Here is a 17952-nt window from a genome sequence, read left to right on the forward strand (position 1 = left end):
AATCAGCTAAAACTGCCTTCATCTGGTACGGCAAACATCCAGATTTCTGTTTTGTGCACTGCTGCTTACTAAGTAGTATGAAAATGTCAAAAACCCATTGTCCCTTTGAAGGGTAAAAAAAAAGGAAAGAAAGTTTGATAGTGCAGGGAGGGACATGTCTTACAAGAGAGGAGTAAAAAGCCATTCACGTCACCCTTGTGGCCACGCTCAATGAATGCAAGGCCGCCTCACCACAAGACGGATGCAGTGGGAGCCTTTAAAAAGATCACTTGTGTTGAGTCATTTGTTGTGACAGTAAAAGAGGATGAGAAGAGCTGCGTCCTTATAATGCATCAGGAGCCAGGCATGCGTGCCGCAGGCATGCGTGCCGGCATTGTCGGCAGGCGAGCAAACTTATTACAAAATTCAACGCGCCGCCGCAGTTCAGTTTCAAAGAGATGTTCGCACGCGGGAGTTTAACCTACTTTGGAGAGGGCTAAATTCTTTTTTCACCTAGCAGGACGTAGAGGGTCTGTCCTCGGGGGTTAGGGGGTTGAACGCACAGCCGAGGATGCGTTAGCAGCAGTCCTACTTGCAACATTCATAAAGTGCTCCACCTGACAGGCGTCCATGCAATCATTCCTGACAGTATGCCGCATTTTGGCGTCTCGTGCGTTCTTTTCCACACAAGGCTCAGTAAATTCTGAAAAAAAAGGTCACGTATTGTCCTGTAGATCTTTTCAGAATATTTATAAACAATAGGCAACGAGGTACTTCCGGGTAGTGATTGACTTTGACTTTGATTGAATTGAAAACGCCAGCCAATAGACAAACAAGCAATCAAATCTATGGACAGTTATTTAGCTTAACATTTTTTTTGTTTTTTGGGGAAATGGGAGTAAATACCCCGGGAAAAGCAATGCAAGCATGTGGAGAACATGCAAACTCGATACAGGACTCCTCAAGATTCAAACCCCCGAACCTACGGACTCTGAAGCAGATGTGCTGAGCGCTATTCCATCGTGCTGTTTAATAAATACAACATTTTTGATTTATACAATTAACAGGTTTACATACATAACATGACGAAATTGTCCTTAGGTGTGGATGTGAGGATGAATGTTTGTCTATATGTGCCCTGCAATTGGCTGGCGTCCAGTTTAGGGTGTACCCCGCCGCTCGCCCAAATTCAAGTTTGGCTTTGGTAGTATAGAAAACGGTATGGATGGACATAAACAATACCAAAACAAAAGAAATGGTGTACCTCATCTACTAATCTATTTTAACATCTCATTCACTGCCAGCCTTCCAAGTTAACATGGATATTTGACTTCTAAAGCCGTCAATGGCAGTGAATGTGAGCCCAAAAGTGTAGCATCAAGTGTTTCTAATCATTTGGTTACCTTATTTTTAGCAAGATGACTGTCCAACTATTAGAAATTGCTTCAACAATAGTACACCTTTTCTTCCGTTCAGACTCCGACACTCACAATTGAACATTACAACCAACAGCGCGCAAGTGTGTCATCAAAAACACAGCACATACTGTATAGTCGGAAGGATGCAGGACGCGTCCATATGCACCTTCACCTGCAGTCCGGAAATCTTGAGTAAAAAGGCGAAAGATTTATACGCCTGCCGTGAGCTGTTACCTCACATGATCCCCACAACAGCAGGTCTCAAGAAGAGTGTGTGCATCATTTGTATTGCACTTCGTGGCACTACATGCTAATGAGATGCTAAGTGGCCCAATCAGAGGGAGGCTCCTTTAAAGCAAGGTGTGTTGTGTGCATAGTAACACGCGTCACTATCTCGAGAGCACGCGAAGATCATCAGCACCACCACACAAGTGTCGCTGTATGTGCCACCGCACGTACAGCGACTGAAAAAAATACACCATTTGATTTGGTCCGATAAGCACACTATATTCTGCATTGCGGAGGGGCAGCGTGCAGGCTTCCATCCCACGGACATGTAAACAACACTCCATCCGCCTCCAACCTCCAAAGCTGTCACCATTGCCGGCTTTTTCCCCTGGAAATGCAAAATGTGTCAGCCTCTCTTACCTTCCGCGGAGGGCGAGCCTTGTGTGTGGGTCTGTGTCGTCCCGCACCACGACGCTCACATCTGCTCCAGCAGCGCGCCGCCGGCCGCTCGGGAAGGAGCTGAGGAGGTAACTGACACGGAGAGCGAGCAAGAGGGAGAGCCGCGCCGTCCTGCTGTCCCCGGTGGGTTGGGAGGGAGGTGCAGTGAGCGCTCACGCCACTAGAGGGAGCCAAACGTGTTGTCATGAGCACAAGAGCAAAAAAAAAAAACACTTCCATCCAACATCATTGTGTGTATTAACATTTCATTTAATGGTACACAGTTATAGGAGTTATAAAAAAATATATATTTATGATTTGACTTTTTTTTTTTTTTTTTTTTTTTTTTTTACCCCATAGCGCGTACATACATTTGGTTTTGGTACTTATTCAGTTGAATGAATCCATCTCTTGATACCAACACACCACTACACGTCACAATTATAGAACCCATCAATACCACACACACACACACACACACACACAAATCCACAATATAACAGCATGCACATAATCTGGAAAACGTGTGTCTGTGTGTGTGTGTGTGTGTCACGAGTGCTTTGCAGGGTTGACGTGTTGGAGTCTAGCAGCTGCACCTTGTCATCCTAATTACACCTGACTGCTCTTAAGACCCTGTGGGACTCCAACTCGTCGCCAGACTATCAACGCTCTACGTCGAGTTCGTAGCCTAGCCACCTTGCCATCTTTTTGCTTCCTGAAGACCTAGTGAGTTACCTCTACCTAATTCTTGTTCTTTGCCCCCCATTCTGCCATCTGCCCTCGCTCCCTGCAAACCAGCGCTCACCTCTTGCGGCCCACCGACAACACGGACTCCTACCCTGCCGGACCGGTCCTCGTTAGAACCCTGCCAATCCCGGATTTCGTTCTCGGAGTTCCTTTGTCCGCTTCCAAGCTGCGCTAAACCTTTATTCACAAACTCACCTCCCTGTCCTCTCTGCATCTGGGTCCAATTTGCAACCTGAATCCTAAAACAGAGTCATATACAGTGGTGCCTTGAGATACACGTGCCTTGATTTACGAGTTTTTCGAGACACGAGATGTCGCTTGGCAGATTTTGGTTTTTTTTTGTCTTGAGATATGGGCAAAATCTGAGATGAGTGCGCTTCGGACCCCCACCGCTAGATGGCGGCAGCATTCACAACGGCCGGCCACCATCAGTTCACATCGGTTCCTCGGCGTCTCCACCGATGTCTCCATACGAGACTGTGAGTGCGCCGCATTTAAAGGGAATGAGAGAAGCCGCTTTGATTGGACGACTGAAGTCCACAGCAGCGCAAACGTCCCTCTTTTAAATGCGCCGGTGTGCGCTGGCCCACGAAATGACCAACACAGAGCGGGTTTAACCTTACTCCACGCAGAGTTACGTCGCGCACCACGCCGGATTTACGCCAGTCACGAAAATAGAGCCCACAGTGTTTTCTCGCTGTGCTATTGTTGTGGCAGTATTTTTCGATATCATCATATACACATTGGAAAACACTCAAGAGTTGTCTTTTAGCGAGCTAGATTATGTTGGCAGATGATTGTATTGATGTGAGCGAGTATTCCATGCACACTGTATTTGTGTGTACACCAACATAAAACCATATTTTATGTATGGATTGTTTTATTTCAATGTATTTCCCTGCCTGTTTTCCAGCAGGCACACATAAAAAGGGCATGTGTTGCCATTCCAAGGCCGTGACCATGTGTCAGTCCAAACACATGATCCCCCGGGGGTTACATTTAAATCTTTGATACAAACAGTGCACCGCAAATAATACTCTGATGTTGTGACAGTGCGCCATTAATAATTCAGCGATCTGTGAGAGAGAGTGGCCTTGAATTAATTTAAGGACTTGGCCCCACTTGGGTTGATAGAGAGGGGGTACATATGCTGAGTTAGTTCTTTATTAAAAAATAATAAAGTACGACAAAAAAATCTGTCATACTTTTTTGGCACCCTTTCATTTGTGTACCAAAAGCAGCGGTACTAAACAGGAGGAGCTAGATGCTGTCCATTGATTGGTCAAAAGAGATTTTTTTTTTTTTTTCTCCTAAATTTCTCAAATATATGTTTTCTATGTTGGTTTGTTTAAAAGCGCGCTAATATAACAATACAACTTTTGGGCACTAGTGCACTGAGACACAAAGGGTGTGATGTGGTACTAAATGGGAGGAGCTACAGTACATGCTGTCCATTGATAGGTTGACAAAGAATTGTCACATACACTGGGGGCATTCAACTTACTTTTGAGAAAACAGTTAGGCATGAACCTTAATTTCTAAAATAAAAGAACTGTATCACATTTTTGGCACCCTTTTGTTGTGGTACCAAGAGCATGGTAACAAACATTGGTCTTTAATATTATTATTTTTTTTAACTTTCTTCTTAATTTCTCCAGAATAATGCATCAATATGAATCACCATTTCTAAAACAACTGATCTGTACCACTTTTTGGCAACGTTCCATCGGAGTACCAAGGGCAAAGAACCAAACAGGAGGAGCTAGAATGCTGCGCATTTTGTCAACAGAGAAATCATCACTCTATTTGACAAGCTTTTTTTTTTTTTTTTAAATTTGATGTGTCAGAAATGGCAATCTATGAAAGCGTCCAACTTGGCATTGTTCAATTTCAGCCAATTTTGATGTTGGCCTCAATAATTTGACACATTTTTCATTCAAGTGGACTAAAGTAGTACCAAAGTTTTGGCACACTTGCAACGTGGTACCAATGGCGGAATGGTACCAAATAGGAGGAGGTATAGTCGTTTCTGTCCGTTGATTGGTCAACAGAGAATCATTGTATCCTTTTATTTATTTTATTTTTTCTCAAGGATAATGTGAATCTTAAAGGCAATTTTTAAAATCACTGATCTGGACTACTGTACTTTTTGTTAGCTTTACAGTGAGGTACCAAAAAATAAGATAGTTAGTGTCTATTGTCACGTCATTGACATTTCTTTTTTTGAGGAGTTGGGTTTCTGCGAAGGTGTACAATTTAGTACTTATCCAGAGAATTTTGGGCCTTGGAGAAGGTTCTGTCTACTTTTAGATGCAAGTATCAGATTTCCTGACATTTTTCTGAATTTTGGTTGAATATTAACATCAGAATAAAGTCATTTGCAGTGCAGGATGAATGCTTCTTTTTTGGTTCTTTGTTTGTATGTTTGTTGCTCCAGTTGTGTTTGTTTATTCCCTGCAACAAGAAACTGTTGAACAAATACAATTTTCCACCCTGAGAGCCATGGAGTGGGTGTGTGCCCAAGCGGAGTGAATTGGGTGACACGTCGGGTGCCGTGCATAAGAGCAGCAAGTATATCAATTTTGCGCTCAAGTTGTGCGAGATGTATGTGTGCGCAACCCTCGGACGAACACCACTTCCCTTACCCAGCGAACAGAGACGAGGCCTCGCCGGTGAATGACAGTGTTAGAAGGCTGAATAAGAGGAAGTGCAAACACCCTGCTGTCTGGAGGGAAGAATGGGAGGCTGTCATCTTGCGCAGGAGGAGGATGGGGGAGTGATAAATGAGGACTTAGCCTCAATGATCTGTGTGAGGGCTCATGCAAAAGTAGCCCCCCAACCTCGCCCCTCTTTCACCCTTCAAACATATACATATGGGACACAGTGGGGAAGCTCGGGGGATACGAATCAGGGTGTGGAAAGGATTATAACCTGGCTAGTGCTATCATGTGACTGGGGGAGGTGATACGGACGTCACATTGGTGCAACAAAGGACGTTTGGTTCAAAGATATGTGGGGGGAATGAAAGAATGACATGATTGACTTGAAGAACATAAGACTTGGCGCATGCATGGAAATATGGCACACTCGTCATAAGCAATGATCATCTTGCAGCTCCCAGAACTGCCAAAACAGCAGCACATTTACATAAAATGGTAAAGCTTTGCCTTTTGTACCCTTAAGGCCTGTTACCACAAAGCAGTGCATGTTGGTACCATACGAGGTGTGTCAGAAAGGTTCCAGGACTGGAACTGGAAGAACCTTAATTTCAAATTTCCTCTTGGAAGTAGGGTGGACCCTTACTTTTCGTATTTCCTTGTGGAATACCCCTGTGGTATGATTCGTTTTGTGATGATGTTTTTTCATGTAAATTTTTGTTCAGGTTTTTGTACAGCTGCTCGGTTTCATACACTCACACACACACACACACACGCACATACACGCAAAGGTAGAACTCAGCCATTCATTTTGCATTTTTTCGTAAGTTGTGTATCAAGGATTCAACAGACAGTATTCCACAATGTCAGGTTTTATGAACCACTCAAAGCAATAACCCTCCTGGTCTGCTCTGCAACACAAAGGCAACTTTTGCATCACACATCCTGCCAAAAAGTCAGAGCATCAAAATAAAAGCACCCAAAAAAAAAAGCAGTTTCAACCCACTTTCTTGGGCCACATTTAATAGTCGTACTCAATAAACTAGCACAAAGTAGGCCTGACAGCGCTATTGCCAATTGAAATATTTAAAACCCTTTGTTTTTTTTCATGGATTATTCAGATTCAGATTCAAACAATTTAATTGTTCTCGGGGCAGGCAATTGATTTTGAGCTGCCAAGTACAAATGTACATCCAGAATGAATTTCTATATTACTGTACTAAACACTGGAAAACACCAAGGGCTTTATTTTCGCAGACAGTGCATCAGCGGCAAGGGCGCAAATGGCGGTGGATCCTCATTTTCGTGCCAGCCTAAGGTTCGCTGCGCGTTTGCCGATTTGACATTTATGCTTGCTCAGACAGTGACTCAATCCTAGCGCAAGCTAGACCGCTGGTCTACTGCAATTTTGATGCATTTGATTAGGGCACAGGCAGAGAGATACTGAGCTCCATGGATATATTTAAGTCGCCAGCAGTTATTCTGTATACCCACTCGCATTGTCTGTTGCCACACCGGCCAGTGAAGCGATAATGCTCCACTCTCTTCTGGACAGAGAAGTCTCCAAAGAGACTGTCAGTTGTGCCACATTGAAAGGGAGTGAGAGGAGCCGCTTTGATTGGCGGCGAATGAAGACGTCTGTAAACACTCCCACTGTGGCGCCCACCCTAAGATCCGCTGGGTTGCGCTCGTCTACGAAATTACCAACACCGCTCTTACTTGCCTCTGGGGCACAGTTGTGCCATCCGCGACCGCAGAATTTACGCCAGTCACAGAAAATGGAGCCCCAAGAGCTAAACCTACTCACACTTGTACTAAACATTGTGATCAGCCTTGTTGTGACAACCTTAAAATCGTTTACAGTTACATGGAACCAGTGGTTCAAAATAATTTTGTCTAAGGAGCCACATGCTGCTTTAGCGAACCAAATACAGCGTCATTTTCTGAAATAACCTTGACGAACTAATGTTCAGACGTCCGAAAGCAAGCAGTGACAGTTCAGCTGCTGCACATGCCTATCAATCAGAGAGGCTGGACTGGCAGGAAAAAGACGGGGGAAGATAATGGACGCCGCGGCAGACGTGCGGCCGACGCAAAATGAATCCGCCGGGAAGGAATTAGATGAGGGGAGGGAGAAAGGGGGGGATGAGTGGTGGGAAGGAATAAAGGACTGAAGGGTTCCTGGCATTGAGGAAGAGTAAAAAGGGCAGCTGCTGGCATAAGACACTGTCAGTGCTGGTATGTCACTAGGTGGCAGTAAAGTCAAGAGGAAACAAATTAAAAAAAAGGTTCAATCATCGAATCTTTGCTGTTGGCTGGGCTCTTCTCTCATATACACATCCATGTACCCTTTTTGTCTCGTATTCATTCGAATGGTGGGTAAGCTGGAGCCTATCAAAGCTGACATTATGGCGAGAGAAATAGGGTAACGCCCTGAACTGGTATCAAACGTAAGGTAGACAAACAAACATTGAGACTCACACGTGGACAGTTCAGTGGAATGCAGAGGGAAGCTAGAACATGTACATTAATCAGAATCAGAATCAGAATCAGAATCATCTTTATTTGCCAAGTATGTCCAAAATACACAAGGAATTTGTCTCCGGTACTCCAATGGAGAAATGAACCTGAATCTCCTGAACACGAGGTAGATGTGCTAACCAGTATTCCACTAGAGAGTACTATGTTTTTCAAATTAGACTGTACATACCTGTATAGTGCATAATGCATTTATTAGAACTGTAAAGGTAAAAACTCACTGAAATTGAAAGAACACATTAAAGCACTTCTCAATGCTCAATACCCAGCATAAAATGCAAAGTGTCCGCTGAAATAGAACGTGCACGTTAAAGCACATCTCAACGCTAGATAAACAATGTAAAAAATTGAGAACTCGCAGATATTGAAAGAGAACACATTAAAGCACTTCACAATGCTGGATATGAAATGTAAACTGCCAAGTGCTTGCTGAAATTGAAAGTGTACCCATTGAAGCACTTCTCACGCTTGATACGGCTATGTAAAATGTCAAAGACCGGCTGAAATGGAAAGAGTATGCATAGAAACACATCCAAACGCTGGAAACCCATTGTAAAACGTGCTCGCTGAGGCTAGAGTGGAAAAGTTGGCATTAAAGCATTGCACAATGCTGGATACTCAATGAACAAGTCTGAGTTTGTTAAAATTGGAAACTGTATGCATTGAAGCACTTCTCAATGGTTGATATGGTCATGTAAAACATAGAGCACTAGCTGAAATTGAAAGAGTACACATTAAAGCACATCACCTCAACACTGGATACCCAGCATAAAATAGAGAGTGCTTAATGAAATGGAAAGAGTAGTCATTAAAACACAGCTCAATGCTGAATACCCAATGTAAAACATTAATAGCTTGCTGATATTGAAAGAGTATGTATTAAAAAAAAAACTTTATAATGCTGGATACACCATGTAATATGCTGAAGGCTCCTTAAAATTGTAAGAGTTAACATCAAAGCACTTTGCAATGCTTTGTACCAATGTAAAATGTTGCCAAAAATGAAAGAACACATTAACGCAAATATCAGTGTTGCCAACTTAGTGGCATTGTTGCTTTATCAATAAATCTGCCTTGCCTATATTTGGTGACCAACCCCTCCAGCGATTACTTCAGAAAAAAAAGGTACGTTCACCTTGACGCGTCCAAATTGCAAATGAAAGGCGCTCGTACGAAGCCATCGCTGGTGGATTCAAACGTAACCCGCCACAAACCTTTCAGAATCTTCTAGTTCGTTCCTGCTCTTTTAGGTCCCAACTCTGAACTGCCTCTTTCATAGTGCATGTAGAATTGGCAGATTAAACTTGATAAGACCATTCAAGAACAAGCCTTGATTCAACATCGGAGGAAAATGATTGTTTATTCAGTCAATAGAGATTCCCGTATGAAGAGTCATACTTGCACTAAAAAAGGGCAATTAAATCGAAACAAAGAAAGTATTTTGTTAGTACAAATCTGTTTCTTAAATACAAAAACAAGTTGAAATATTGTTGATAACATTTTGGCAGTATAGAAATACGTCAACCAGACAAGCAATATCTGAAAAAAAAAAAAAATTAAAAAAATTAAATCAGGCGTATATGATTTGTATCTGCCCATTCATTTCATTGCAGAACAACATATGTACACAATGCACAGCAATAAAGAAAAGATTACCGTATATTTATATATATTCTCTACATTTAATACAGTCCTATGAACATTAGAAATCATGCACAATGTCGCCTTGCTCGCAAGCCCTGTACAATCCACTCGAAGGTGTATTTACATATTTCAACAAAATATTCTACAAGTCATCATCATAACAATAAAAAGAAAGTCAAACTTGATGCAAGTTAAGAAAAAACAAACCTTGATCCCATCTAAAGGCTCTCAAGAAGCGTTGTTAGTACACGTCAACACATTATTATTATTATTATTATTATTATTGTAGAAAATGAATAACAGGTGTGGATGCTGCATACATTCAGATGACCTAAACATGATGATGTTATTTGTTTTAATGCGGTCCAGTGAGACTACTCAAAGCATGGGCTGTGACTTAAAACAATGAGAAGGTGAGTACTGACCTTCACCAAGGAAAATACAATGTAATTGAATTAAATTTCTTTGCTCATGTTTATTGTACAACAGGATTATGTTGGAAAAAAAAGTGCCCAAAGACAAAAACGGCCCCCACCGCCACTGCGTTGAAAACTTCACGCCGTGATGACGAAATAAAGTTAAGAGCACTGACCTCCGCCGAGGAATAAATCCTGGATCTCCACATTTATCCAGACCTACACCCAAATTTTATGGCACATTTTACTAAGGCCCACGAAAGCATTTGACGTGGCCCGTCAAGCAATTCCAAAAACAAAACAACAACCTTAGAGGAACTGTTATATCAATCTCTTAAAACATAGCAAAAATGTCATGAAGTAAAACTTCCCCGTTACATGTTGTTTTGTCGTGAATGTCGTAGGTATCGAAGCCCTGCTTTGCGAAGAAAAGGCACTGGCACGTCATGAAGCAGAGGACACATGCATGTTTTGGGCGGTCACGTGACAGGCCATGCAACAAGTCATGATGAAGAACATGTACAGTGCTGCATGCCACCAATGCTCTGCTTTATATCTACGGTACTGTGCAAAAGTCTCAGGTCACCACTAGCTTTGCGGTTTTTCCACCATGTCTGTGTCCATTTTTAGTTAGCAGGCTATTTCCTGGTTAGACGGTACCTTTATGACTCTGGGGGTGTGAACCGTTCCATTGACATCAAAACGGAAAATACAATTCCTTTATCCAGACCCTGACTACAATGTAATAGCTTCTTTCTTCTTCCCCTCTACAGAGTATTCTTGCTAATTAACGTGCGCGTATCAAGCTAACACACTAACCATCAAACTGTTGCCTTACGCTGTCACACGTCATGAAGGTGGAACATGATTTATTTTCTTTTTCCCTAACTAAGTGTTCGCAGGTTAGGTAATTAACCAAGCAGTCCAATCCAGCTAAGGAGCCATGTAATAAATAGCTTGTTTGCCTGCTAACTAATCTGTTAGCTAGCTAGCTAGCCAACACAGCAACTAACAAGCAGGGGGGAAAAGGGGTTCTATAGTTTTTGCATAGCCAAGCTAAGTAACCAATTTGTGAAGGGAAAAAAAATAGTTGGTGTAGGATTAGCAATGAAACAACTTGTGGGTTAATTTTCATATCATCCTGCTAACTAACTAGCTAATGCCTAAATGGCTAGCTTGTTTGTGAACTCACCTGCAACCAACCAACCAACTAAAAAAGAACTCAAATACCCTTCCTCTCACGCTTTTTCAGTGGAGATACTGAACAGGAATGGGATTATGAGCAACAATTATTGTAGCATTCAATTTAAGAGAGCATTTACGAATGTATCAGGCTAATTTAGCCAAAAGAAGCTGGATAAAACCACAAATCTAAGAGTGGGCCATGACGAATGCACAGGACTGTTAATATGAAGATATTATGAATGGTGGGCCTTATTTGATGGCGATTAAATTTGTGTACAAGCTACTTCGTGGGAAGAATAAAACATGGCAGTCATAGTATGAACAAACAAGCAAATAGACCTTTGACGATGTCAGTTTCCTTAATAAAAAATAAAAATTTAAATTAATGCAGCGGAACCTGCGGGCGAGGAGGATAAATCGAGTGCAGAAATGATCGCAAAACGTAGTGGCCACTTTTAAAGGGACTGGGAACCAAACCGTACCAGTGAAAAGTCTTGGTGAAAATGTCTAGAGCGGATAATTAATAGTAAAGGCATTCGGTTATTGTCTTCCTAAAAGTGTCTCCGTGAAGGTTTCCCATTGACAACATGCCTGTCCTTTCCCCCCCCATGGATGTCGAGACTACACGAAGGAGTTCAAGGAGTTCATGGCGTTAATCGGGGAGGGCGCCTCGGAGCTCTCGTGGCCCTCGGCGGCGGCGGTGTCCCGGCTGACGCTCTTTCCGCTATACTGGCCGATAAACGAGCCGTCCTCGTTGAACTGGCCGTCTCCTCCTTCCCCGTAGTCTACTAAACTGTCGTCACTGTCGTCCCGCTTAACCGTAGCGCTCGATGGTGTGCGGCTCCCTTTTAACGGTTTATGGTCCTCATTGTCGCTGAGGAAAAGAACGACATGCAAGGCGTTAGCGGTGATGATGACGTGCTGATGCCACTTTTTCTTTCTTTTTTTTTTTTTTTTTTTTTTAGACGGAGCATCAATACAGTAACTTTTACCACTACCGAAGCCAGTTTCCCAACCTTTATGAAGCCAATATATTAGAGAAATCTCACAGTACACCACCAAATGAAAGTTCACAAAAAGTGTGTTAAATAATCCCCCGCTAAATCGCCATGCCTCTATATCGCTGATAGATGATCAAAGACACATTATTTGTAGGAAAAAGCAAATTCTTGGACCAATTAAATCAATTTGGACAATTTCCAACGGCACACCGGATGATCTCTCACGACACACGAATTTGCCGTGGCACTGTGGTTGGGAGTCACTGGTCTAAGGAGCTATAGTAAAAGTCTTTGAATTCGAATGTGGCTAGCTCCACATATCTAAAAAAAAAAAAAAAAAAAAAAGCATTGATAAATGATTCATTGGTTTCCATCAGGCAATAGGGGAATAGACGTCAAGCAATGTCACACTGGTTGGATTCCCCTTGAAACCAAATAAGACATGAGGTGGTCAATGTGTGTTTGTTTTGTTGCAGCGTCACAGACACAAAAAGGCTGTGATGACAAACTCAAAAATGACATTGGGAAAAAAAAGCAACCAAACACCGTCCATCCAAAAGCAAGCGTGACAGTTTTTACAAAGCGTGACATAATTTTATATACATATATATTTATATATATATATATTTAAAAAATCGTGTACATGAATTGAATGTCAATGACACATAAAGCCAACATGGAGCTAAAAGGTTTGTTCAATTCTGACACTTCATGGGCAAAAGAATTGGCACACCTCAAAATGGAAGAACATGGACTTGGTCCATGGATTACCAGTTAATTGGTATTGATTTTTTTTGCCGATATGATGTTTAAATATTAGCTTGTGTCCAACCTCAAGGCCACATACACAAGTATGTGATTGTTATGCCACATATACAGCTTTGAGAACGATTGTTTGATCACAAAGCTGTTATGTCACACAGAGCTTTGAGAGGGATTGTTGACGCCACGCGTGTATTATTGTTATGCTACACAAAAAAATTCAACAATTATTGTTTTGACTGCAACACTGTGATTGTTTTGCTACAAACACAGCTTTGAAAGTGGTTGTTTTGACTACAAGAGTGTGAGATTATGCAAGACGTACAGCTTTGAGAGTGATTGTTTCAACTACACGACTGTATGACTGTTATGTCATACACAGCTTCAAGGAAATGCTATGATAACATGAGTGTGTTATGTCACACACAGATTTGAGAGTTGTTGTTTTGACAACGCGAGGGTACCACTGTTATACCACACACGGCTTTTAGTTATGTTATGGCTACGAGTATGTGATTGTTATACCACACACAGCTTTGAGAGTTATTGTTTTTTGAGGACAAAAGTGTACCACTGTTGTGCCACACATAGCGTCAAGAGGGAATGTTTTGACTATACAAGTGTGTGAATTGTTATCCCACACATTCGGCTTCGAGACAATACAGTATTTTTTTTGGGCTGCACAAGCATGAGACTGCTATGTCACACATACAGCTTTAGCGAGTGATTGTTTTGACTTTACGAGCGTACGACTGCTATGCCACACGTGGCTTTGAGAGAGATGAAATGAATGATTTGAAAGATTGATTAAAAGTTGTGTGTCAATACAATTGCCCGTACACTTCAAGTATGTAAGATCCACATTGAAGCCAAGAGAGGTATTCTCTCAATGTGCTCAGACACCACGAAGGCTTTATGACTGACAGCCTGTGATGCATTCTCAACTGGGCATTTTTTTTGTTCGTTCTTGTTTCCACAGTGACACCCACCCGTTCATACACACATGTATGACATCGCCCTTACCTCTCCCAAGGCCGCACGGCAGGATTCCCCTATACATTCACACATGTAAACATTGTCCGGTGCAGCGAACAAGCAGGTCTCACGTGTGACTTATTGAAGAAATAACAGCAAATATTGAACTGGAAAAAAATGGACTTACTGATGAACCCATGCCCATCTAATATTTACCCAATGACAAATATGTACCTGTTGAAATGTAAGGAGATGATGTCAAATTGTCCATCTCCTGGTTTGTTCAAATCAGCTCTTTTTGTACCTTAGGCTGATTGTACGAAGGAGTATTACAACCACAGAGAAAAATTGAAAAAATAAAATAAAATTATGAGGGAAAAAAAGGATATTTTTCAGAGAAGAAAAAGTCATGATTTATGCTGTTGAAATTACTTCTTCATTCTCTTAAAAATCTTGGACTTTTGTCCCAGAGGAAAAACCTTGAAATGACCCCAACCAAAAATAAACAATAATCAAAAAGGAGAAGGAAAATTAGCGCTACACTGAAAAAGAAGAAAAAAGTAGTACACAATTAAACATGATAGTCGTAATTTTGATAGTTGTAATATCACAAGTAAATAACTATTAAAAAAAAATCAAGCGGGAAAGTTCCATCCATTTCCAACACAGCTTATCCTGGTTAGGGTCGCGGGGCGCTGGAGCCTATCCCAGCTGACTTCGGGCGAAAGGCGGACTCCACTCTGAATTGGTCGCCAGTCAGTCGCAAGGGCACATATAGACACGGACAACCATTCGCACTCACATTCACACCGTCACTGAGTGGGAACTGAACCCACGCTGCCCGCACCAAAGTCAGGCGAGTGTACCACGACACCATCAGTGACGGAAAGTTGTAATATTATATTAAAATTTATTCTCACAAAACTAGGACTTTAAGTTTTAGATTTTTTTTCCCTCGCAATATTTATCTCTGTCCTACTTAGTGTGGCTCTAATATTCCTTTGCATTATTGATTATTATTTATTTTTGTCTAGTGACATTTCGTGTATTACCCTTAGAAAAAAAGGCAAACATTTTAAAATAAGGCCATCATTTCAACAGAATAAATCATAATGTTATAGGACTGTTTTTAAGCTAAAAAAAAAAAATCACTTTTTGTCATGCTTTCTTTCTCATAATATTACGACTTTATTTTCCTTTGTATTATTTAGTATTATACATTTTTGGGTTGGTGTCATCGTATGGATTTTCTTTTTGAAAAAAGGAAGAAAAAAAAATCAGTGTTGTTATGAAAAGTATTCTCCCAATGACTGCATCCTAACAACATTCACCGTTTAAACCCATATGCATCTGTACACGTAGACGACCAATGTATTTCAGCACATTATAAGCTAACGCAGTCTTTTTAATATATTGTATATATATGTATCTAAGCTCTTCACAACATGCTTACCACATATTATATCATCATTTATATATATATATATATATATATATATATATATATATATTATATATATATATATATATATATATATATATATATATGTCCTGTACATATACAGTAGATATGCATGTTTATCTCAGTAATAATTTGGGTATACATACAAAAAAAAAAAGAATATAAAGTACTTTTAAAAAAATGCTTGGACCCCAATATGTTGTTTGTGCACATTAAAGTAATAAGAAACATGAAAACACAAACAATACAGATACAGAAAGGTTGCAAGTAAAGTGCTTCGTTCTGTGCACAGCCTCCAAACGGGATGCTAACAGGCATAGCTTGATAACGGTGAGCTTTGATCGCTGTCTTGAGTAGCTTATTATTTGTATTAGCTTTTATGTCGCAACGGAACTGAATGTATATTCTCATAGGAAGAAACAGACCCCTTTTATCCTGAGAACATGAAGAGTCTTGCTTCTCAAAAAAGACACCATCAAGCAAAGAGTCCAATAATGTGCCATCTATGGGCGTCCTCCAAAAAATGTGCTTTATGCTAATAGGGGAGGGGAATGCTTCCTGTTGATCACTTTCAGTCGTAAGTGGTGAAAAGAGCTCCGGCCCGGCTAGAAAGAGTCACTGGGTTTAAAAGGGCCTCCTGGGCTACTGAGCCTTCAATGCGGTCTCTCACCTGTATTCCCCAAAAGTGCAGTCTTCATCTTTCATGGGCTGGAACTCCGGGTCCGTGTGAGCGTCCTCCTTTTCTTTGACTGCGCCCAAATAGGAAGAAATGTTAGGCAGAGAAAAAAAAGAGTCAACAGTTTTGCCGCTGTTGCTGGCGGAAATGCCGTTAAATGTTATTTTCCAACGAATGAATCACCTTTTTGGGGGCCCAAAAACTTATTTTTTTTCTTTCTTTAAATCTCAGAATCGTGCTTGTGTACATCTCTGGCAGGTCATATCTTGATCAATGATCTTGATGAATGACTACCCCACGTTGTGGCAACAGGAAGTGCCGTAAAACGGCATGTGTCATAGTTTAATGAACCCCTACTAATTTGTACAGATGAGCCTCAGTCAGAAGCAGGTATCGTAGATAGATGGACGCCCCTAAATGTAATTTTATTTATTTTTTTTTGCGCCTATGCAATGTACAGCGGGCTGATCTTGGAATTAAGTTATGATGGATTCGGTCTGAAAAGTGGGTGCGAGATCTGCCTATAGCAACGGTAAGTGGTTGGTGTTTTCTTTTTCATATAAAACGGAAATTCGGGACTTATGTGGTGCATTCCTCACCTGGATATTTGCCTCCCTTGTTCCTCTGGATGAAACAGATGATGAGAAGGATGAGGATGAGGAGGGCGATGGCACACATGAGGCCGATGAACCAACCCTGCGTCGCGATATCCACCTGTCGGCTCGCCACAGCTGAGCAGAGAAAGAAGGAGGAGGAAGAAAGGAGGAGGTCACTCTAACCTTACCTTTTAAGCACCGACTATTCTCCTCGACACAAAGAAGCACTTGTTGTTTTAGTATCTACTTGCTCAGCAGTGGGTCATGAATGGTTAACTTCCTAACCACTTCCATGATGGAGGAGTTAGAAATGTCCAGTGTTGGGAGAAAGGTCATGCAATCAAAATAACTCGCTTTTTGCAGGAATTTGGCAATGTAAATCATTGCTAACGTTTTGGTAATATAATACGCATTGCAACTTTTGTCATTTGAACTTTTATGATGATCAAACATCTTTTCTCCACTTACTGCATTGTATAAAAATGCTTACCGCTGGCATCAATACTCTTCATTCACTCAGTCAGCATGTACTACTCCACTCTATGTCACTTTGGTTTCTAATTATGTCCGCCTTGCTACACCATCATTGGCTCATATTTCCGTGAATGTTGAAAATAGACGGCAATCATTAAAGCTAGCGCTGACTGGTCGTGATGTCACTCAGTATTACGCAAATAAATTATATTTAATAGCTTTTGATTTTGGTTGTAGTTTATTTAAAGGGGAAATATGATGGAAAATCAACTTATTATAGTTGGTATAGAAATAATTGGGTCTCGGGAGGTCCTGCCCGCCTACTGTGAAACTAAGATGTGATGAGATAAGCTATAAGACAATATATGATATCCCCAGAGTAAAGTCAGGTGTTACAGGAGTAAAATAAAATAAAAAAAATAAATTATATATATATATATATATATATATATATATATATATATATATATATATATGACAACAATACAAATAATAATCATCTTAGTCATCATCATAAATAGAAAATATATAAATATTCCTCTTTAATAAAAATATTCCCTTTAAAAATATACAGCTGACCAAATTAATATAAAATATAAATATAATCAAATTATCTAATAATAGTAATAACATAATATATAATATAATAAAAAATATAGATTAATTACAAAAAATATATAAGCAGAACAGAAAAAGGATGGATGGATGGATGAATGAAATAAACAATCGAGTCAATCTGCCTATTTCTGAAAATCT

General features: G+C 40.8%; 2 protein-coding genes across 3 annotated transcripts in view; both read right to left on the reverse strand.

The window, feature by feature from the left end:
• Positions 1-2209, reverse strand: part of cntn1a (contactin 1a) — an 80915-nt gene extending 78706 nt beyond the window's left edge. The window contains exon 1 of one of the 2 annotated variants that reach the window (XM_061678026.1): positions 2046-2209. The gene's annotated coding sequence lies outside the window, so the exon portion shown is untranslated. Of the gene's footprint in view, positions 1-1525; positions 1624-2045 lie in introns of those variants that run through there. The other variant, XM_061678029.1, reaches the window with a different exon arrangement.
• A 7144-nt stretch (positions 2210-9353) lies between these two features.
• Positions 9354-17952, reverse strand: part of LOC133403269 (neuronal cell adhesion molecule-like) — a 64793-nt gene continuing 56194 nt past the window's right edge. The window contains exons 27-29 of the mRNA XM_061678032.1: positions 16726-16857; positions 16121-16199; positions 9354-12124 (exon numbers count right to left, since the gene is read on the reverse strand). Of these exons, the coding sequence (XP_061534016.1) occupies positions 11872-12124; positions 16121-16199; positions 16726-16857 (464 nt within the window). The 3' untranslated portion in view covers positions 9354-11871. The remainder of the gene's footprint in view (positions 12125-16120; positions 16200-16725; positions 16858-17952) is intronic.

The sequence above is a fragment of the Phycodurus eques genome, chromosome 5, assembly GCF_024500275.1.
Source record: "Phycodurus eques isolate BA_2022a chromosome 5, UOR_Pequ_1.1, whole genome shotgun sequence".
Classification (NCBI taxonomy): domain Eukaryota; kingdom Metazoa; phylum Chordata; class Actinopteri; order Syngnathiformes; family Syngnathidae; genus Phycodurus; species Phycodurus eques.